Source organism: Peromyscus leucopus, chromosome 9 (genome assembly GCF_004664715.2).
Source record: "Peromyscus leucopus breed LL Stock chromosome 9, UCI_PerLeu_2.1, whole genome shotgun sequence".
Lineage (NCBI taxonomy): Eukaryota > Metazoa > Chordata > Mammalia > Rodentia > Cricetidae > Peromyscus > Peromyscus leucopus.
In genome coordinates, this window is record NC_051070.1 from 79,700,288 (window position 1) to 79,724,047 (window position 23,760).

General features: G+C 41.5%; 1 protein-coding gene across 33 annotated transcripts in view; it reads left to right on the forward strand.

Moving 5' to 3' along the window:
• Kcnma1 (potassium calcium-activated channel subfamily M alpha 1) overlaps window positions 1–23,760 on the forward strand; it is a 709,897-nt gene that overhangs the window by 658,853 nt on the left and 27,284 nt on the right. For 17 of the 33 annotated variants that reach the window (XM_028879652.2, XM_028879677.2, XM_028879662.2 and 14 more), the window contains 3 exons: window positions 6,117–6,230; window positions 7,003–7,083; window positions 12,367–12,497. In XM_028879652.2, coding sequence (XP_028735485.1) covers window positions 6,117–6,230; window positions 7,003–7,083; window positions 12,367–12,497 — 326 coding nt within the window. The remainder of the gene's footprint in view (window positions 1–6,116; window positions 6,231–7,002; window positions 7,084–12,366; window positions 12,498–23,760) is intronic. The other 16 variants (XM_028879686.2, XM_028879668.2, XM_028879669.2 and 13 more) reach the window with 1 other exon arrangement.

The window sequence follows — 23,760 nt, forward strand, 5'->3', positions numbered from 1 at the left end:
TAACTTTTTTTTGCATGCTTATACTCAGTTCTTTTTCCACTTTTTTAATTCAAGAGTAATTTTGTACTTTTTGAGATTACAATTAGATCACAACATTTCTCCCTTACCTTTCTACCCCCCAAGCCCTCCCATATGTATATAAATACCCTTCCCCACTTGCCTTCAAATTCATGACCTTTAAAAAATTAATTGTTATTGTATGAATGTATGCATATACATATATATTCTTAAATATAACCTGTTCAGTTGGTATAATGCTACCTATCTGTATGTTTTTAGGGCTGACCATTTGGCACTGGAAACCACTGGCATGCTCTTCCCTAGGGAGGACCGCCGCTCACATTCCTAGCTTTCTTTAGTTGCCTATAGTTCTTAGCACAGGGTTAAGGCCTCATAGACTTGTCTCCATACAATTTGGCTTGTCCATTGGTGTCATACTTGTTCAGTTCACTTTTGGGCAAACATGTTGGTAGAACTTCATGAGTGTAACTTCTGACTTTCCTAGGAGACATAACCTCACAGCAAATATCCTGATCCTCTGGCTCTTACAATCTTTCCACCCCCTCTTCCTCAATGTTCCCTGAGCCTTAGGTGTGGGAGGAAACAACATTCTAATCAATGAAAACCTTGATGTCACCTTTTGCTGTCTTTTCTCTTAGCTCTTGGTAGGAACCATCTAAGTTCTTGTGTCAGATTCTTTTATTCCAAGCCACCCTCATTAAAGTACAATGCTCTGAACTTTTCACTAACTAATACACCACCTTCCTCTCTTCTCTCTGGCTGAGACCTCACTTACTCAGCCTATGAAACAACCAGTATCCAGAGAAGGTCAGCTGTGGCTGATCCTTCCATTCAGTCTAGCAGGGATGATGTGTCCAGAACATAGGTGCCAGAAAACACACACACACACACACACACACACACACACACACACACACACACACACACACAAAAAAAAAAAAAAAAAAAAAAAAAACAGAATGATAAAGACAGTTTCAGGAGCCCAAAGAGCAAATGACTTCCAATTAAAGGGGGCCAGAAATTAAGTCTAGAAAAGAGAAATTTCTAGAAGGGATCAGCAGTTGCTATTTGGAATTAACTGCCTTTCCTGTGAGAAGCTGGCCACCAGTTTCCTATAAATCTGAAGAAAACCTCAGCCTTCCCAATATCCAGATTCCTTCTTGAGATGTTCCCAGCTATCTTATTATTATTACTATTTATTGTTGTTGTTGTTGTTATTATTGCAGGACTAATCTATTTATAACAAAAACACATGCTATGATTCTCATTAGTTTTCTAAAACAAATTCTTCTTTAGAAAAATCTATTAAATGCTTTTCAGTTCTTTACCCATAGGAAAGGGTCTTGGCAGATGCTCGTCCTCTCCACAGGTATTTGTTGTGTATCTAGTATAACATTGTCATTGGTGGACAGCATTTTTGAGTGCTTACTTCATCCTAAGTATGGCACATTTACCTTAGCCTTCCATATTCCCTGTATAAGGGATACTTTTGATGAAGAATCAGAGACCTAGAGAGAATATTAACTGTGCTATGCTTATATCTACAAAGCCAACCCAAGTCATGTGTATTGTCCTCTCTAAGGGGACATTATGGAAGAGGAGATAGAAAGAATGTGAGAGCCTGGAAATAAGAAGGGATGTGAAATAACATCTTCTCTGCAAAACTCAGCCATTGTGTCATAGACTCACAGCAGCTATAGACGCCTGTGCTGAGTCTGTACAAGAATGGACCAATCAAGAGTCAGGCATGCATGGAGGCAGGACTCAGAGCTCTACACCCTCAGAAGCCAATCAACAACCAGGCATGCATGGATGTGAGACTCAGAGTTCTACCCCTCATGGACCAAGCAACAGTCAGGCATGCATAAAGGCAGGACTCAGAGCTCTATCCTTCACTACTGAACTACTTGTTTCTGGTAAATTCAATGACAAGGGGAAACATAATGTTCAGTCATGTAACCCCTGATCATCCCACCAAGCTTCAATGGATAGTTCCAATCCAGTGGTCACACAGGTGGCCCTGATTAAACAAAATGGGTCGAAAAGCAAAACCAAAAATCTGGAATCTGAGAAAGGGATGGAGAAGAGTAGGAGGCAGATAAGAAAGGGTACTGGGGAGAGTAATCAAATTTATTGTACACATGTCTGGAATAGCCAAATAACAACATAATGCAGTAAAAAAATCTTTAAAGAATTAACAGACGTCGGGAAATAAAAAAACCAGAATTTGAACCCAAGACCTCCAGCTTCAAGGCTGTGTTCTTCACTAGTCCCTTTTATTTCTTCTCTAGGTGTCAGGCCTCTTAAACATAAGCCAGAATCCCAGCTAAACAGCAAACTCTCGGGCCTAATACTCTCCATGGCACATGAAATGAGAATGGCTGGCCTGGGACAGGGTCAGTCAAGGTGGTGATGCTGATGCTCAGGGGATAACACAGATGCATGCTAGGCACAGAGGCCTCTGAAGACTGGGACTGGGGGTGGGGCTTCCCTGGAAGGCGAGGAGGTAGTCTAGGGAAGTCATATCTAGCTCCATGGAGTACGGTGTTAACATATTAAAGAATCAAGAGCCTAAGAAGAATTTGGGCAGTCCACAAATTCACCTGAATCTTTTCTGAGGTTTCTTAGTCTAGCTCTTTAACACTGACATCCTTAATGGTTTCTTTGGGCAGAATGAAGGGTTGTCTCCCATGTTGGAGCATTTCCGGGTTTTCTGGTCTCTGGCTGCAGATCCCTAGTGTATATGCCTCATGTCCCGGCTTGTGCAAACAGAACAGCAGTGTTGTTTGATGTAGAGATGTAAAGTGATGCCAACGATGAAAGGGTGGAGACCTGAACTTTGTTAAGACCTGCTTTGTCAACCATGACTAGAATGATGACATCTAAGGTATTCTCCTGCTTCATTCCTTCAGATGGAATACAGATCATTTAGGAAGTCTGCAACACCCGGCACTTGAGAACATAGTTTTCCTACAGTAGGCCCCTAAGGGAGGAAACAATGCTAATCAAGTCTGAGTCCTTACTACGACTATATGAGAGGAAAAGAAAAAAATTTATACTTTTGTTAATTTTGCAAACCCAGTGTGAGGACAGAAACATTGCAAAGTAGGAGGAGGTGTGATATTTCTAAAGTTCTCATTGTCAACATTAGTATCCTGTTCTTGGGGTCACAGATGGAGAGACAGACCTTCAGGTGAAGGGTATCTGGCTCCCTATCAGTTTGTCAGTTGCTGATGCTTGGAGCCTTGGAGTCTGGGGGTGAAATATGAAAGGAAAGTGAAAGAGGCCTAGGAAGCAAGCATGCTACTTCCTAATGAAGGTTTCATGCAAAGGGATTGAGTCTTTTCACAGCTGAAAATGGAATCTTTAAATAAGATAAAATAAAAGGATGCTTCGGCTTGTTGCAGGCTCTGCAATGAAATACAGCTTTCCTAATACCATGTGACCTGTATCTCTGCCTGCTTTATGGGTGCTACTCCTTGAGGAACACACCCATATTTTCTCCAGGCAGCATCTGATGGTAGATGTCAAAATACAGGCCATGTATTATGCATATAGCATTACCGATGTAAGGTGTTCACTTGTCAAGTTGAAGAAAGTCAAAAACGTCACATCCACTGAATCCGCACAGCTGTCACTTGCAATTTTTCATGCTTTTGAATGCCACTTCTGATGAAAACAGTTTATTTCTTCCCCTTCACTGTTCGAAGGGAAGAAAACAGCTAGCATTTAAAATGCATGCTCCTGGTTATGCGGTTGGCTGGAAAATAGACACATTCCAAAGTTTAGGAAGAATGAACACTAACTCATTGAATGTAACTTGGTCTGTTTGAGGTGTCATAATACTGAAAAAAAAATTAAGTGCAATCGGGAATGGATACTTTTTTGTTCTTCCTGAAAATATAGCACTTGATAGGATATTTAAATAAAGCAGGAAATGAGAAAGCCCCCTCAAAAGTCTCTGGCATTTTGTTCTTGTGAACCTTCCAAAGGATAGGCAATTATTGAGCACCAGACATTACCCAAATGCCAGACTCAGCCCAGTCTTGTCCCATTACTAAGTGGTGACTATAAAATGTAGTCCTATGATCAATTCAGAGTTTTGGTTTGGAAGCCAAGCAAATATCTTTGTACCTTTAAGTCCCTCGTTTATTGGTAAGCCCATATAGATGAGATGAGATGAGAAACCAAGGAATCAGGCATAGCAGCACACACTTTTAATCCCAGCACTCAGGAGGCAGAGGCAGGAAGATCTTTGTGAGTTCAAGGTTAGCCAGATCTACTGAGTGAGTTCGGACTAACTATGGCTACATTTCAAAAACCTTATCTCTAAAAATATTTTTTAATTAAATAAAAGTTAAAAACACACCAAAGAGAATAATAGCACACAGCTGACAGATTTATTTGCTGTGCGCTTCAGTTAGAAAATGAACTTTTTTTTTGTTTTGTTTTGTTTTTTTTTTTTTTTCGAGACAGGGTTTCTCTGTGTAGCTTTGCGCCTTTTCTGGAACTCACTTGGTAGCCCAGGCTGGCCTCAAACTCACAGAGATCCGCCTGCCTCTGCCTCCCAAGTGCTGGGATTAAAGGCGTGCGCCACCACCGGGATAGCTCAGCCATTAAAGGCTAGGCTCACAACCAAAAATATAAGAAAATGAACTTCTAAGGAGCACAGGCATGATGTGAAGATCTTTCCCATCTTTGTGTGTCTTTGCCTGCATCCTTAACAAGGTACTCAGTGGATTTGGCTGGAAAAAGTTTTGTTCTTACTAAACCTGCCATTTCAAATCTTACCTTTTTCATAAATCTCATGATGTCTTGATACTGCCAGGTCAGTTACCTCAGGAATTCAAGGCTAATTCTTTTTTTATTTTATTTTACAATACCATTCAGTTCTACATATCAGCCCCAGATTCCCTTGTTCTCCCCCCTCCTGCCCTCTCCCCTTCCCCCCAGCCCAACCCCTATTCCCACCTCCTCCAGGGCAAAGCCTCCCTCAAGGACTGAGATCAACCTGATAGACTCAGTCCAGGCAGGTCCAGTCCCCTCCTCCCAGACTGAGCCAAGTGTCCGTGCATAAGCCCCAGGTTTCAAACAGCCAACTTATGCAATGAGCACAGGACTTGGTCCCACTGCCTAGTTGCCTCCCAAACAGATCAAGCCCATCGACTGTCTCACCTATTCAGAGGGCCTGATCCAGTTGGGGGCCCCTCAGCCTTTGGTTCATAGTTCATGTGTTTCAGACAGTAGCAGCAGGTGACTTTTGTATTCAATGGCTGTTCATCCTTCTTGGAAGATGGATGCTGTGGGTCTAGGAAGTGTAGACATAGGAAACAGTGTCTAGGGGGATCAAACAAGCTGTCTTCCTTTGCGTGTCTTTTTAAGACCAAGGAACAGTTGCCGAAAGCCTCCAAGCAGATTTGCCCTCACATCTCACCAGCCGGAACCATGTCAAACCCAGGGCCTAAGTTCCTCAAGAGCAGAAGGAAATGCAATCAGTTGGCTGAGGAGAATGGTCAGAAATGAGTTTGGCTAGGCCGTGGTAGCAACACATGAAACATTTCAGTGGTTGGAAGAGCCATCGCTGTTTTTCCGCTTAGAAGGTTTTATGGGTCAGGGCAGTTGTCTGAGGCTGCTGTCCAGATTCCATCTCCATAGTGACCCATGACTCCATATTAGATGTGGTTTGGGAAGAGAAGGGTAAGACAAAGCCTTAGACCAGAAGTGATGTGTGTTTCTTCACTCACTTTCCATGAGCCAGAGCATTTTGCATGTCACATAGTCCTGCCTTCCTAAGGACAACTAGACACAGTGAGTGTTAACTACTTGTAGGAGAAGGGGAATTATAAGTAGGATATATAATGTTATGTCTGGAATTTTAGGAAGTTGCCAGATTAAGTTAGAATTGCTTCAAGTGTATTTCCTATAATGTCCTTAAGGAAAAAAAAAAAAAAAAAAAAAAGGAACCCAGAGTTTATCTTGTGTTAATTGGTGACCTGCCTGTCAATAATGTGTACAGGGCATCTTAAGGGTTCTGTATGTATACTGTACTTATATCGTTTCCAGATTTTCTACTTCTCTGAATTTCTTTCCACTAGGATTCACACCTCCTGGAATGGACAGATCATCTCCTGACAACAGCCCAGTGCATGGAATGTTGCGCCAGCCTTCCATCACAACAGGAGTCAACATCCCCATCATCACAGAACTCGGTAGGGAGTCATTGTCAGCTCAGTGGGTGGGTGGTTTTGTCTTTCAGACCGTGGAGAATATGGGGAGGTTGGCCTGTTCTTTAGCCCTTTGGTCCTTATAGTGGAGTAGTGAAGGTGAGGTACAATTAGAGATACAGCAGATTATTTGAAGGACAAACTGTTCTATCTTTCCCAGGAGAGAAATAGAAAGTTTCCTTCCTTCCGGCCATTGTTTTCAAAGGAGCATGAGAATGGCTTTGAAATTGGGGCATCCATTTGGGAATGGGGAAGAAAGGAGGCAAGGGCCCTTCTGGCAGCTTCTTCCTGAAGGTGCCTCTTCTGGGTGTTCTGTTTCAAAGGTTCCTACAGTTGAAACCCTACTCAGAACCTCCGGACTAAGCCAATCCCACCTGAGAGCGGATCCCCTGTGAGAACTGGCTCAAACGATCGTTTGCTCCACTGTACAGTAGCCCCACCTTGACCCTATCCCAGTTGAGAGTCTCGCCAAAGGTCATTTTCAAAAAATGGCCAAAATATGAATGAAGTGCACAGGGTTTGAAGGCTATAACCTGTAGCCAGTAAAAACCCAACTTCTGACCTGTCCCTGCCATTCTCTGGTACCCTGTGGGAAGTTATACAACTGCTAAATAGCTCTTCCCCCCTCCAGGTACATATTGTCCAGGTGGCTTAGCTTGAGAATGCGTCCCCCATTGTTCCCTCACTCTTTTCTTTCTTTTTTTCTGTACTTCCCTCCACTCCCTTTCCCTGACCCTTAAATGCTGTATCCAATTAGCTAAACCGGGCAAGTTGCCTTTGGTATCAGTCAATCAGGAAAAAAACAGTGGGACGCACATTCTAATGATAACGGAGTTGGGTAAGAAGTGCTTGTCTTCTTGACATCAGTATTTTCTTTTGTTCTGATCTTGGTGTTTCCAACTTTCATTGGCTTTTTTCCCCTTCATTTCGCTGGCTGTAACAGAAAGGCTACCCCATGGCACTGCTTTGAATGTATTTTATTTGTGGCTCTGGTTGGAATCGACTGTCTTGTTATGGCCTTTTCTTAATGATTTTTTTCCCCACACAGCATCAGTAAACCTTTGATCACACCCATCTGACCTGGCAGTAGCTTCCAAAGCATCTCTGCTCTAATTCATTTTCTGTGGCCCAAGCCTCTCTCTCCCTCTCTTTTAAATCCCACACGTGCCCTCTCTCCCCCGCCTCCTCCCTATATTCCTCTTCCAACATGCTGTCAGTTTGACTGACATGTCTTCACAGCTCTCAGAGGAAGTCAAAGGAAAACTATAAAAATTTTAAGATAAGAAATCCTAGACAGTGCCTTCCCTCCAGCTGTTTATTTTTCTTTATTCTGACTTTATTTGCCTTTTTTCCCCCTACCAGGCCCTTTCTCAGAAGTTCTGCTTCTGAAGCCATAAAAAGCAGCTGGTTCCCAGGGGATCTTTTCTTACTAAAGCCAGATTCCAAGAAGGGTGCAGAACAGGCTGGCAGACCTACTCTCTGATCCCCACCCCACTGTCCCAAAGCTCCCCCCCGGGGGGTGAGGGGAGATTCACAGTGGATTTATCTGGAAGATAAAGACCCCTGGTCATGGCTGCATTTGTCAGGCCCTTCCATGGTTCCCCATGACTTGGTTAATAACCCACGAAGGGCGCCCATCAGCAGCAGGTCTCAGCACCTGAGATTGATCTTCTAAATAGACATAGCAAAGGGGCTTCCCAGCAGAGACGTGGGAGGAGGAGTGGGGAGCACCTGCCTTCGCATGACTCACCGATGAAATGAACGCTCCATTTTCTTGACCCCCCAAATATATTTCAAAATAAGAGAGGAGGCTTTTAACCCAGTAATCTTGCTTGTGAGGTGTCTAGAAATGAAGAAATAAATTGTCCACCATGCAGCCCTGCGTGGTTGTTAGACAGAGCTATTTATCAGGACACATTCACTCAGGTCAAGGAGTACCACACTATTTTCTGTTTCCCACAGTAGGAGAAGTATCTTTTTCATGTTTAGCATTGTTGGTTAAAAGCCTGGGTTTCTCCATCACTCTTCTTAGAACCAAAGGACCACAAAAGACCAGGGAAGCTCATGTGCCCCAGACCACTGTTTGCAAAAGTCATCCAAGCATCTCCCACACAGATACCTACACAGTTTCCGAAAACATCCACACCAAGACTTTCTCTTGCATTTGGAGTCCGTGTGCTACTCACTAACTAGGGTATCCTGACTTTGATTAGTGGGAAAGGAAAACAAAAAGCTTGGTGCTCCAAATGCGAGGCAACAATTCAGTTATCAAGTCCCCCAAGCACTCTCCCACACCAGATTTTTTTTTTTCCTTTGCATTTAGAGTTCAGGCTACTTCCTCCCTCTGCTCTTGAGGCTAGTTTCTCTCTCCCGCAATCACACCACCATCCTCATACCATTCCTCCTCCCACTTCACCCCTGCAATGTCATCTGCCCTGGGCTGTGTGCTGTGTGATATTACTCCATCAAAATGCCCCTTAAAACAGACAGAGACGGGGCTGGAGAGACAGGCCTGGGGTAAAGCCACGCTTGTTGCGCAATCGTGAGGACCTGAGTGCTGATCCCCAGCATGCACATCCAGGCTGAGCATGGCAGTGTACATCTTGTAATTCCAGCCCTTGGGGACAGATACGGAAGGATCCCTGAGGCTTGCTGGCCAGGGAGTCTAGCTGAATCGGTGAGCTGCGGATTCAGTTGACAGACCCTGCCTCAAAAAGTAATATAGAAAATGATCGAGGAAGACGGCTGATGTTAACCCCTACCTTCTACATGCACCTGTACACGAACACATCCATATATGAACACATCCATATATGAACACATCCAAACCCGAACACACACAAAGACACAGAGGCTACCCAGGCCAAACACATTTGAAGACTGCAATATATTCCAGTCCTCATGTGTTCTGAGACTCCCCTGGCAAAGGCTCCCGACGTTTCGGGAAGGGAGTACTTTGTTTGTTGCAGCTTAACTCACTATTTCCCAACTGTATTTGGTCACATGCATGGTGGGGCAATGTTTTTGTCACCTCTTATTATTACCCAGGTAGTTGCTATTCTGGGAAGTGGGTAGCGGGGCTCCAGCTGCTATCTTCCTGGGACTGGGCATTCCAGAACAACAGGCAGGCTTTTCACTGAAACTTGCTCTTGCCTTGACACCTTCCAATAGCCGGCATCACTCAAGTCCAGAGTCGTTCTTCCTACTCAGGCCACGCTAATAACGTAGGATGGTTTTTCCCTCATCTCTCCGTAAAGAGGGCGGGGATACTGCTCCAGTACAAATGATGACGTAAACACCATCAGCTGATGTGAATAGACAAAACCATAGTCGAATGCATGTGATTTTCTGATTACATTTTCTGATTCCCAGAGCAGACATACTGTGGACCTCACAACATACTGTTGGAATATTAAATGACAAAAATTATAGACTTGGGATTTAGCTGAGTTGGTAGAGTGTTTGCTTAACATTAACAGAGTGCTTTACATGCAATTGCTTAACATCAACAAAGCCCTAGGTTCAATCCCTAGCACTTCATCGACTGGGTGTGGTAGTCCACACCCATGATCCCTACACTGTAAAGGTGGAGGAGAAGTTCAGCCTATAATCTTCCACTACACAGTGAGTCTGAAGCCAGCCTAGGATACAGGAGACACTGCCTAGAGAGAGAAGAGAGATACAGACAGGGAGAGGGAAAAGCTAAGGCAAAATTTCCACAAGCATGGTTTTTAAAATCCTAAAAATGTTTAGTGTTTGCCTGCATGTGTGGATGTACCTCATGTGCATGCAGAGGACAGAAGAGCATGTGGGGTTCCCTGGAGGAGTGTCAGATAGATCAAGGTGTGGGTGCAAGCAAGCTAACACAGTCCTCTGAGAGAATAGCAAGTGTTCTGAATCACCGCCATCTCTACAGCGCCTGCTTTAGAAAGCTGAATCCACTTCATTTACAATTCTAAAGTAGGACAAAGTAGTTCCTCATATTTGGCCCACTATGAGAGCAGGGTGTTTACACACACACACACACACACACACACACACACACACACACACACTCACTCCTGAGGAAAGGAAGTGAAGTAAGAGACAGAAGAATGAGGCATGGAGACAACCTGGCCAGGGCTACAGGTGGAGCCTGTCTTACCTGAATCTAGTTTGAACACTAGGCCACTTGTGATTGGCTGAGCCACAGCTACTTATTATAGGGGTAGGTTATACAATTTCCACGTGGAGTAAGGCTACAGTTCATGACGTTTGAGACACTTCTTTTCTTTTCTTTTTTCTCTTCTTTCTTTCTTTCTTTTTTTTTTTTTTTTTTTTTTTTTTTTTCGAGACAGGGTTTCTCTGCATAGCTTTGCGCCTTTCCTGGAACTCTCTTTGGAGACCAGGCTGGCCTCAAACTCACAGAGATCCGCCTGGCTCTGCCTCCCGAGTGCTGGGATTAAAGGTGTGCGCCACCACCGCCCGGCCATTTGAGACACTTTTAATCAAACATGAAATGGGTATGGAGACAGCTTAGGGCCAGACATGATTCAATTTAACAGAACCATTTGGAGGGTTCATAAGTAAATCTTACTGTCTCTGAGAGGAGCAGAGAGGTGCTAGACATTTCCCTAATAATTGATAGACAATTGTGTTATCAGCCTCCTATTATCCAGTGCACAGCATGCCCTGGGTCCTGGAGAAAACTCACCAAATCTGGTCTCCTAGGAATTTCTGAGCTACCTCATGAGAGACTGCATAATTTCCCCATTTCACAAGAGAGCAACTTAGCTGTAGGATCATGAAATGCTTTGCCAAAAAAGTGGGTGACAAAACCAGACTTGAGACTTTTGCCCACCATCCTGCAATCCATTTGCCCCTGAGACAACAACGGGGACCCAATGTGACCAAATTTGGAAAAAATCACAGCAAAGATTTCCCTCCATTAGAGTCATTCTCCAGAGGGAATAAAGATGGTGTCATTTAAAAATAATTCCACGCCAAGCCTTTTATCCTATTATCATTTATTCTGACTCAATAAACAAAGTTTTGGTGCTTTTTTTTTAATCGTTTGTTTGTATTTTTTTTTTAAAGAAAAGTTGTACAGAAAGTTCCTTTAAAAAAATTAAAACAATAACTCTAGGGAAGAGAATTAGCTGCAGATAGATTCAGAAAGACATCAGAGCTAGGAAATCTCATCTGTTCTCTTCCTAAGACCACCTTAATTATTCCAGAAATCACAAGTGTGCCTCTTCCCAGCTCCCCACACTTCCCCCTATTACTTGCTCTGCAAAATGGATCATTTCTGAGGCCAAGATAGGAATAGAAGCTCATTTGTCATTTACTTTTTAAAAGTTAAAGGCATCTGAAGGGCACAGTGCATCAGTCTGGGTACATGCAGGAGGAGTCCTTAGGGGCTCCTCAGATGACAGTGAAGGAAGGCATCTTGCCCTGGCCATTTCTTCTAGAACACAGCGAAGGCAGAGCTGTTTAGAAGGGGAAAGAATGTGTAGAGCCTTGCAAAAGAAGTTGGAAAACAGCCGGAGATAGCCAGGAGCCATTCCCAAGTGTTCAGTAAGGTATGGGCCTGGGTTCAGAGGCCAGGCACACCAGGGACTCCCCAGGCCCATTCTTGGGGCTAGCTATAGGTCCTACCTGAGGGCAAATTCCGTGCCATTTGCCCTTGCTGTGTTTCTGGTCCATTGCTTTTCCTTCTAAATAAGTTGCGTTTTTCCTTTGTGGCTAACTTTACCATTCCAGCATGGCTATTTTCATCGAATTATGTCCATCTCTCAGAGGATTTTGGCTACCAAGAAATGCCCTAGGGTGTTTCTTGGTCATGATTGTAAAACTGCAGCAAGGACTGGTCAATGCCATTAACTTGCCAGTTCTTGGCAGTTGCCATGGAGCAAGCCTGCTTGACCTCATTGCTCTCCAGGTCTCCGAAGTTAAAACAGTCCTGTAGGAGCAGTCCATCGAGTCCCACTGCTCGCCAATGCCCAGGTCCATCAACAGCTTCGCCATGCTTGTTTCTTTTGCCATAACTTCAGTTTCTCTAAGCCAGTCACTTAGTGTATCTCTGGCTTCACTAACACATGTAGAGTGTTCAGTGCTAATTCTCACTTTATGCCTTTTCTAGTGAACGATACTAATGTTCAGTTTTTGGACCAAGATGATGATGATGACCCTGACACAGAGCTGTACCTCACGCAGCCCTTTGCATGTGGGACAGCGTTTGCTGTCAGCGTCCTGGACTCGCTCATGAGTGCGGTAAGTTGTCTAGCTCCCTCCTCTCCATTCGAGGGGTGGGATACACACCCACGGACCATCTCTAAAGTAGGAGACATGGCAGAAACTTGAGCTGTGCATGGAAAAGGTCATGAACCTTTCTCTCTAGAAAAGATACCAACATTTATCAATCACCCAAGTAAGTATTGATTATAAATTCCTCAAAGAGCAGGGAAGACAGGGGAAGTTATGACCTGTTTTGGAGGATAAGAAAAGCACTCCTCAAGGAAAAATTTCATACCAAGATGTGAGACTCTGTCAAGGAAGACAAAGGAAACTGAACCACAATGAGGAAGGGACAGGGAAGACATTGAAAACCATCTTCATGGTTTGACTCTTTGGACTTAATGCTGAAGAGTGATGTGGTCAGGTTCCATATCTGAAAGCACTGACCTTGTTTGCTCGGTGGAGATGGCTTGGACTGGCAAGACTCGGGGGTGATGTCTGAGTAGGCATCTCTTCTTGCTAGAAGGAGAGTAGTACTGATAAGTGATGCAGGCAGGTGGCAGGTGATGTCTGAGTAAGCATCTCTTCTAGCTAGAGGGAGAGTAGTACTAATAGTGATGTGTGTGTGTGTGTGTGTGTGTGTGTGTGTGTGTGTGTGTGTGTGTGGTGGGGGGAGGTTAAGTATTCTTTAGTAAAATTGGAAACATTTGAGAATAGCCCAAATGCGAACAGAAGATAGAAAAGATAGTGCACCAAGATTGACACCAAAGTCCCTGCCTGTCACTAAAAGAGTAGGCCTTGGGTGAGGACCAGGTACAGGACTCTTCTCTGCTGAAGGGCACAGACGAGGATGGATGTTAAAGGAAAGGAGTTATTGATTGAGACATCAAAAGTAGTTGTGTTTCATTTAGTAACTTGATGTGTAGTAAGTGGTCAAGCCATTTGTTTCCCCATTTCTTGTGACCCCCTAAATAAGTAACAATTAAAAGAGTGGATTCCAGCACAGTGGTATCATCATTCACTGCAACAGACAACAGCAGCCATTTAGAATGGGCCACAGCAGGTGCTGGGAATTGTTCCTACTCGTGTCTTTATTTGTGCAAGATGCCCTTCATTTTGCAATAGTGAAATTCACAATTTGTGAAAATGGAGTCATGGGCCGGATAAAAACTGACCTTGAGGGACCCATGGGACAGAGTTTCATTGAGCACATTCAACTTTAAACATAATTTAGAGGGTATTTTTTCATACATACATTTCTCACATTGCTTAAGAAGGTTGTTCTCTTGACTATGTTAAACAACTGATACGCTAACTATGCATTATTATCGTATATTCATTAAAAATAATCCCAGAGGGATTACTGTGTGAGGGAAGATGAAGACATGGGGCTTTTAGAGATGAATTTAGGTGATTCTATATTACTGAATGTGGTACAAATGTAAGCATATCTTAGTGAAATATCAGAATTATGGTTTTAAAAATAATTATAAAATAACATTCATCTGAATTAAGGTTGACTGGTGGCTTTTCAAGTCAGTAGAACCGGAGCAGAGCCCTCCTGGTTTCCTAGAATTCTGTGAATGACCTTAGGGCTGCTTGTAATATTGGCTCAGTTTATACAAAGTCTTGGACCGGCTGGAAAGAACAATAGAGGCTACATAATTATGTTCAGTAAAGCACCAAATTCTCTGTAGGAGGTTGGGTTGTATCTCTTTAGAAATATCACTTGAATTCTGATCCAAATTCCAGAGATTTCAGATCTCTGCTCTTACTAAAAGACAAGTAAGCTGCTTATGGATTTTTTTTTTTTTAGAATTGGAAAATACTATAAGGGTTTTTTGAAACTAAATTTATAACGTTTATGTTTATACACAGACAGTCAATGTGCTCCAGTAGGATCACATACTGAGAATTTTGAAATAAAGCAGTACACCTGTGCAGGTTAAACAACTGTGAAGCCAGTGATGCAATTGAAACTTCTACATAGTCTAAGGGGCACATGACTGACAGCGTGAGGTGGGGCATAGACAGTATGGAGGCAGGGCGTGCCTGGGTATGAGTTTCAAGGCTAAACATTGATAACATTGCCAGATAATCAGTTCTCAGAAACTCAGATGAGAAATCAAAACAAACTGATTTCTACTAACTGTTTTCAAAGGTCATCCCTGATCTCTTTTGATACCAAATTGAAGTGTTTGGGACAAAGTGGCTTGTGGTATATGGATGCCATAGCCTGAAAGCAGCATTTTTTTCTTCTATATTCTAGCCTAGAGTAAAGGGTTCTAGGCACTTAGTACTGTTCCTCATATTTATCAGCAGCAGCAGCATTGGTTATTGAGGGCTTGGAACTGAGTGACACACTTTGGTGATACAGTCTGATCTTTCAATACATAATAAATGAATAAACCAGATTCAGACAGTGCAGTGAGGCACATTAACATGCCTACTGACAGTGCTTTTTCAAGTCATCAATCAAAATCCCAGCCAAATCATTCCAGACCTACTATCTAGGATGAAAAACCTCCAGTTGAGGTCTGGCTCAACAGACCCAATTAGATGCAGACCTTTTGACAAAGTGCTACCTGTGATTTCTTTGTATTCGACTCCAAACTTCATTTATGAAAACTTTAGATCAGTTAAGTACCAAGGCAGTGACCAGGGAGAACTAAAATGAGGTTCCTTTCAAACAGCAGGAGCAGAAGTAAGAGTCAAGGCCAGCATCCATCTGCAGAAACCACAATACCTACACAAATCACTCTGGATGTCAGGGATCCCCATTTTCTAGCACTGCTCCCCAAATTGCCATTTATTCAAGGAATCAACATTCTTGCCTCTCATCACTCAACTCTTCCTGACTTACTACTCTGCTAAAAGAATACTGTTTTGATTATTCATTGGCCTTTTTTGTAATTGATAGGGCTGTGTCAGACAGTCTTGTGGCTTCATCCAATAGATGGACAACAGAAACTGATGGTGGGAGGAATAATTATCCCTATGGATGTGCACCCCTAAGAGGAAGGGTTCAATTGAGAAATGAACTTTTCAGAATGATCCTAGACTGCCTCCCCCCCACACACACACACACTCCACACACATGCCTAAGCACATGAAATGAAAAGAAACCTCTCTGTTTTGGGAGCTGTGTGTGAGTCTTCAGATTTTTTTCACCCAATTTCACTTCTTCCAAACCCCAATCTCAATTTCATTTCCACCTAGCCACTTGGGATAAGAAGATACGACATTGGCTCACTAGTCACACCAGTTTACTCACTAAGGACCCTAAATCTACACATGATCTTAGCCAAAAGGCTGAGAAACGATGACCCTAAATCTCTCTAGGCTTCATTTCTGTCATCTTTAAAATGGGATAAAAATCATACATGTCCCATAGCTTGTCCACATGAGACTGTGGTCATGGTTATAAAGTGATCATGAAGTATTTAGCATATGACCAATTCTCTTAAGCTGTATTACAGTTATCATTCTTAATCAGTTCATTTACTGGACACCTACTAAATGACACACATTATTCGCCACTCTACAGACTCAGGATAGAGAAGAGAACCATGGACCATGATCTTCTATTGTTTAAATTTTCTTTCTGCTTGGATAATCTAGAGGTGAAAACTGTAGGGGAATGATGAATAATGTCAAATAAGAAAAACAGATTTTAAGCACGTGAAGTAAGTGGGGCAGTGTGGCACAGGGTCATCAAGGAGACCCGAGGCTTCTGGTTCCAATGCACCACCAGCCCTCACTTATGCTTTCCATTGTCTGGGAATCAATTGAGACCAACTGTTAATTAAGTGTGATATGAGCAACTCCGTGTTTCTTTGTGGTAATTGGATAAGGAAAAAGAGATATGAAGGTCTTTCAACAAGCAGGAACATGTTGACAGCAGAGCCATAGATTTGTTATTTACACACACACACACACATTCATACATATATATGTGTATGTATGAATGTGTCTGCTTACTCCTTCTCTCTCCTGCACGCATGCATGCACACATACTCTAGAGATATAAGACTCTGGAGCTATGTGGATAGATGAGTCAGAAGTCTGCAGGAGGGATGAGTCAGTGTTTCATGTCTTATATGAACTGGCCTCAGTGTCAGAAATAACGAGATTTATGTTACCAAGACTGGAGAATGTGCTCCTCTGAATCATGGGTCCACCTGCCTTTCTGTCTATACTGTAACTTCCTGAAGGGCCGAACCCTGGGTGAGCCTTATGTTGAAGGCTGAGCTCTCAGCCCAGGTTAATCCAGCGCCATTCCAGAGATGCCAGCGATTTCCTGCTCATGACTCATCTCTACACTCCATCCAAGAGCCCTCATTTCTTCTTCTCACAAGCAGACAGACAGTCCACAGGCATCGCCAAGGCAGATGGTGTAGCAGCAGTGTTGTGTCTGAGCAGCAAACAGCGGGATGTTGTGCTGGACCCAAGAACACACCCCTTGCTGTTGCACCAGGCAAGGCAGATCCAGGAGAAAATAATTGAAACAGTTCTCACTGCTCATGAAAGAAAAATACTAAAAATAAAAATCCACACCATGAAAACTAGCAAATATAAAAAATGGCAGATATGACATGGAAAATGACAATTTTAGTGCAATTATAGACGAAAGGCAGAGTGCCATTAAAGTTAAGGCAATGTTATTAAAAGATGTGTTAATTTTCAGTTAAATTTTCTATAAAAGACCAATTAGTTTAAAAGGCTTGACAGCATTAACTGTGAAACATAAGCTCCAGTAATTACACTTAAAAAAAAAAAATAGAAGAAGGAAGATGAGAGAGTGAGGTGGAACAGCCCAGCACACACTAGGCTAGGTGGTGCTGTGGACTCAACTTTTCCTTCCACAATTTTCTGGTCCTTATTCTAGTCCTTCATGATTTTGCTGTGTGTCCTTACAGGACCCAAGAATCACCCAATGTGAGAGGACAAGGGAAGCTCACATGTGATTGGAGGCAGCCCTCCTTGTTAGAGATGAGAACACAGGAGGAGAGAGAGGGGGCATTTTCTAAATTGGTTGCATTGGGCGTTCTTTTTTATAAGCTATACTTTACTGAGTATTAGTTGCATATGGGAAATTACACACAGTTTCTTGTTTAACACTAGTCTATAAATTTGTGTTTTGCTTCTTTTCTCCTGTTATGTGGATGAGGGGTCCAAGCCATAGAAAGCTTGGGCAACGTTCCCATTGCCATAACTATTGAGTAGCTAAGAAGGGATGGATTCAGGACAATACCACAGGGCAGGGTGATATGGTTTAGAGGCAGAGGCACTTGGTGCTAAACATAGTGACCTAAGTTTGATCCCTAGGACTCAAACGAAAGAGAGAACCAGCTACCCCAAGTTTTCTTTGTCCTCCACAGGCACACCACAGCACACCTCCTACACACACATAAATATGATAAAAATTTAAAAACACATAATCAAGAGGTCAGCATGCTCTACTACAAAGAAAGCCTTCCCTGTGCTAGACCTTGTCTTCACAGTGAAAAGTGGGCCTTGAATTCTTTAGACTGCACAGATGTCCTGATTTCAGGTACCAAATAAATCTCTATACTACTAAAGTGACAGGGGATTAGACTAGTCACTTTAGTCCACAGGTTTCATGAAGGAGACCCTCATAAGGTTCCCAGTACAACTGTCATGAACTTGGTGTATAGCGAGGCACGGGATAGTCTTGAGGTGTATAAGAGAGGTGTATAAGAGTGTGCAAGACATGCACTTTATAATCTTACTTCATAGTCTGTAGATCCTCAATGCCAGATTTTTCATTAATCTACAAAATAGTTGTAGATTTCTATGGCTTGGACCCCTCATCCACATAACAGGAGAAAAAAAGCAAAACACATTCTTGCTGCTTTCCCTTCTGCAAGAATAGTTTGATGATTGGCATTTGGGGTCCTAGTGCTTATTTTGCCCCATGATGCTGAAACACCACCCCCCCTTCCTCTGCACAAAGCACTGAAACAGTGTTTGATCAAAGACTTCGGAATCGTCAAGCACCCATGAAACCCTGTCTCCTTTCAAGTTGAACCACTCATAGGCAATTTTGAGACACTGTCTTTGAGTTGCATACAAATGCTAGCCACTCCAAGGTTCAGGAATTATTGAGTGCTCAATAAGTACCAGTGTTTCTGTGTAAATCATTTAATAAAACTATATCCTTCCACATTGGCCTCATCTGTGTATTCCAACAGGCAACTCTACCATATTTTTTGTTTAAAATAAACAAACTTCAATTTCATACATAGAAAAGGATAGCCATGTTCCTTTTGGAAAAATTGGGAAGCACAAGAATGTAGAAAAATACTTAATCTATATTCCTAAGTCTGAAGAAAAGTATTTAATATTTTTGTATATGCATATATATGTAGTGTGTGTGTATATGTACTACTTATAGATAGATGATGACAGACAGACAGATGATAGATAGATGGATAGATAGAGCTTCCAGTTTTAAATCTTGGTTAATTCTTTTTAGTTAATATTGTATCAAGAGAATTTAGCATGTTATATTTTTTAATGGCATGATTTGCAAAACTTCCATAGGATTTCATGACATTCTTTTCTGTGATATATCACCATCTTTTACTCTATTGTTGAATGCTTTTAAAACATTTTGCTATAATAAGAACTTTGTGTCTTAGCTTTCAGTCACTATAGTGGGTAGATATCTGAAATAGTCAAGTTAGGTAAAGAAACAGTTGATTGAGGCTCATGGTTTGGAGTTTCAGCACATTATGGTACATGGTGAGTAAGACTGCTCACCTCATGGCTCTGAAAGTCTACAACAGAAAGAAAAGACTAAACCCCATAGTCCTCTGTAAGGATGTGCTCTCAGTATCCAGAATACTTCCCTCTACCACCTGGTAAGGGCCCTACTATCTCTCAATGGAACCAAGCCAGGGACGTGTGGAGGATGTTGCAGATAGAGTCTGTAACACCCAGAGTTAAGCATTTTTGTACATGAATCTTGAAACAAGTAGCAATGTGTTTTGAGGGAAACTTACTGGGTTTTGAGCAAATATGAAGTAAAGCTCATGATCATATTTCCTGATTATTTCCCAAGAGCAAGTGTACCCACACACTCCCATTGTGAGTGTTCAAATACCGTCTCATGTGCTATGGTACTCTGTGTTGTCATTTTCTCTAGGAGGACCTATAACTATTTTTGTGTATATTTAAATGTATACACTTTATTTGTAGGTAGTTGTGTAAATATTTATTGTCTTCTGATAACTTCAGTTTTTATCCTTAAAGACTTTTTGCTGTATTAAGAACCATCAAAAAGAGATACATAATTTAGCTCTGTTCTTAATTTAACTTTTAATGATACTTCCTTTCCTTTCTTAGAGTTTAAAATAAATATTTTCACAGTAGAAAACCTATGAAATAAATGGAATGGAAAATTTTCATTTCAAGAATTTATTTTTGCAAAATATAGAAGTATCTGTCAGTTGGGTTATGTGTTTTTAACATGATTTTTTAATCCTAGTGCTTTTTAGAGTCTACTTAAAAATTTTATCAATCTATTCTTACTATACCATCATTCTCTGAAAGCATATTACTATATGTACAATGCATAGTCTGTGAGTGTATCAATGTTTATTCAATCATTATTATACAGCTGGAAGAGATTTCCAGGTAGCCAGTTCCCCCCTCATCCACTTGTGGAGAAATCATCTTTGTCAAGTGATGTGTGATGCTTCCTGGGCTGTCTGTAAGAATCTGTATGGCCAGGTTTTGAGCCTCTTGAAGAGCTATAGTCTTAGGCACAGCTTCTTGCCTTAGCTGCTGTAGTCCTGAAACAACTAAAGGTATCATGTAAAAAAAATGAGCATTTCTGGGTCTCAATAAGAGTTAATTAAAAAGAAAAACAGTGACAGTGGCTATATTTGTTAATCCAATCCCATACCTTAATATTTATAAGCACTAAACTATGAATTTGGCATCCCATTCTTGTTGATATAATTTCTAATACTATCTATAGTGATCAGAAAATCTTCAAAGTTTACTGTAATATTTGAGAGGAAAATATCACAATGTTCTTTCCAAAAGTCACTTAGTATAATTGTATCCAGTTGTTGTCTTATAAAGTCCATGTGGACCTACAGTTAGGTGCAGATTTCCTTAGTTTACTAGGGAAAATATGACAAATAGCTACATTACGTGTTAGAAGACACAGAGCTTGTCTTTTTCCCTAACACTGTTTCTCTGCCAAAGATTATTACTTTGGTTTATGCTTTAAAGCAAAAGCAATTCTTTCTAAAAGATTTAATTTTAATTATGAGCATGTGTGTGTCATTGTGGGTGGGCATGTGAGTGCAGGTGCCTGTACAGGTGTGGGTGATTGTGATCCAACTTAGGCTCTGTGGGAGAGTAGTTAAGTCCTTTTAACCATTGAACAATCCTGCCAGGCCCCACAAATCTATCCTTTTGCATGTCCAGTGACTGGTATTAAAGTGAGCTTCCAGAATAGTGGTCTTAATTATTTTATATGCCTTGCATGGTATTCTCCTTCTAACTTCTGATTTTGGTGGTGGTATGTTCATCATTGGTATATTTTTTTCAAGGCATTATTTTTAGGCTCATCAATTCATTAAATATCCTCTTGGCTATTTCATTGTTTTATGAGTTCATGTTTCATCATGCTTCTCATCTTAAGAAACATAATAAAAAAAACAACTTAGAGCTTTATTCATTATAACTATTTTGTCTTTAATCTGCTTCTACATTTTCAGGCTTATCCATCACAGTTTTGCATGTCATATTCAAAAATCCATTAATTTTAAATTGTCACTATTGTAAGCTTCTTTTCCATCTTGATCTACTGATAGACAGTCAATACATTTAGATGCTCCCTTGAAACAATGGTATTTACTATTACTCTGTTACATTTTACCCATAAAACGTTGGAGCTCTTCTGTAAGTGTTAGCTAGTATCACTATAAACTTAGTATATTTTAGAAATTTCCTTAAAATATATTTTATTGTCTTATTTATTTCATAGGAAAATACTAATTTGGCATTAATTTTGTTTTTTTTAATAGATCCGAAAATCTTTATCATTTTATAAATTCTTTAGTTCATTATGTTCAGTTATACATATAACCCTATCTGTAATCCTACATTATGATTATAGTTTTTGCTTGATTCTATTATTACCTTTTTCATCCATCTTTTGGTATATAGATTAAAATTTAAATGCTTATTATGTCTAGTGATGCTTAAATTTGTGAATACTCAGTTCTGATTTTAGCTCTAGTTAGTGTTTAATGGTCCCCTCTATAAATATACTCAACACCTGTATTTTAAGTATCATTATCTAGGAAGCTCTAGCATCTCTTTGTTTTTCCCTTATACAACCCATTTTAATGTCATTATTTCCTTTCTCCATCCTCCTATCACATTTTTCTGACTTTAAAATACATTCTAATGCTGTTGTACTAATAGATGGTTTTATGTCATTATTTTTCTTTTCAGAATTAATTTTGACATTTGCACCCGGTTTTAAGTAATAAGTATGACAGTCTTTTATGTGTGCATATTTGCACGTGTGTGTGTGTATCTTTGCTTGTAAGTGAAGCTAACAGTCAACATCATTTGTCTTCTATTACTTTTCACTTTATTTTTGAGACAGACTCTCACTCTGAGCCTGGACTTCTAGGATTCCAAAGATTGGCTGGCTCGTGAGCTCCTAAAACAACATGTTTCTGTCTCCCCAGTACTAGGATTAGAGCATGCTCCACCACACTTGGCTTCTTCTGTGGGTGTTGGGGATCTGAACTCAAATCCTCAAGCTTGTATGGCAGATACCTTGACTGAGCTGTCTCTCCAGCCTGGTGACAGCATTTTAAAGTTCCATGTCTTCATAAACCTCACCAGTATTTTAAAACCAATTTGGCTCCTGTTAAGGGAAAAAATTAAATTATATTTAAGAAAGCTAGTTTTTGATTCTGAGTATCTTTTTTGTTGTTGGTGTTTGTTTGTTTTTGTTTTTGAGACAGGGTTTCTCTGTGGTGGTATTATGTTCCCCAAAATATCGTGTGCCTTAATAAACTTATCTGGGGTCAGAGAACAGAAAAGCCACTAGTTAGGCAGTGATAGCACACGCCTTTAATCCTAGCATTCCAGAGGCAGAAATCCATCTGGATCTCTGTGAGTTCAAGGCCACATTGGAAACAGCTAAGCATGGTGACACACGCCTTTAATCCCAGAAAGCCAGCCTTTAATCCCAGAGAGTGGTGGTAGAAAGCAGAAAGGTATATAAGGCGTGAGGACCAGAAACTAGCAGCATTTGGCTGGTTAATCATGTGGCTGGTTAAGCTTCAGGCTTTCCAGCAGCAGTTGGGATGAGGACACAGAAGCTTCCAGTCTGAAGAAGCAAGACCAGCTGAGAAGTTGGCCAGGTGAGGTTAGCTGTGGCTTGTTCTGTCTCTCTGATCTACCAGCATTGACCCCAAAAACTGGCCTCGGGTTTGATTTTATTAATAAGAACTTTTAAGAGTCATGCTACATTTCTCTGTGTAGTTTTGCGCCTTTCCTGGAACTAACTTTGTAGACCAGGCCAGCCTCGAACTCATAGAGATCTACCTGGCTCTGCCTCCCGAGTGCTGGGATTAAAGGCGTGTGCCGCCGCCGCCGCCGCCGCCGCCGCCGCCGCCGCCGCCGCCGCCACCACCACCATCACCCAGCTTGATTCAGAGTATTTTTTTAAAGATGAAATGAACAGCAGGTTGGAGAGATGGCTCAACATTTAAGAGTTGTATACTGCTTTTGCAGAGGACCTAAGTTCGGATCCTAGCACCCTGGTTGGGTAGCTCAGAACTGCCTGTAACTCCAGCCCCAGGGGGTGTGGCACCCTCTTATGACCTTTGCAGGTACCTGTACTCATTGCATATCCCTGAAACATAATTTAAAATAAAATAATATTTGAAAATGAAGTGAATAAATTCTTCAGTACCCAAGGATCCAGAATCATTTCTATTGTTTCCACAAATTAGATGGACAATTTCATGGCCTATAAAATTCTTGGAACAAAGGTTTTGTTTCACACTTAGTTGGCATGCCTCTAATGTTTGTTATGGGAGCCTGAGTCTCCTTAATTTTATACTTTTGTTCTTAGGAGTGTTGCAGGCTACTGTCCTTCACCATTTTATAATTTAACTTCAAATAGTCACCTGGCACAGGACCTGGCACTGATCTTATTTGTTTGGTGGGGCCCCCTGGTGTATTTCTTAGGCTCACGTTCCCTATCAGGACAGGTTGCTCTTGTTTGAAG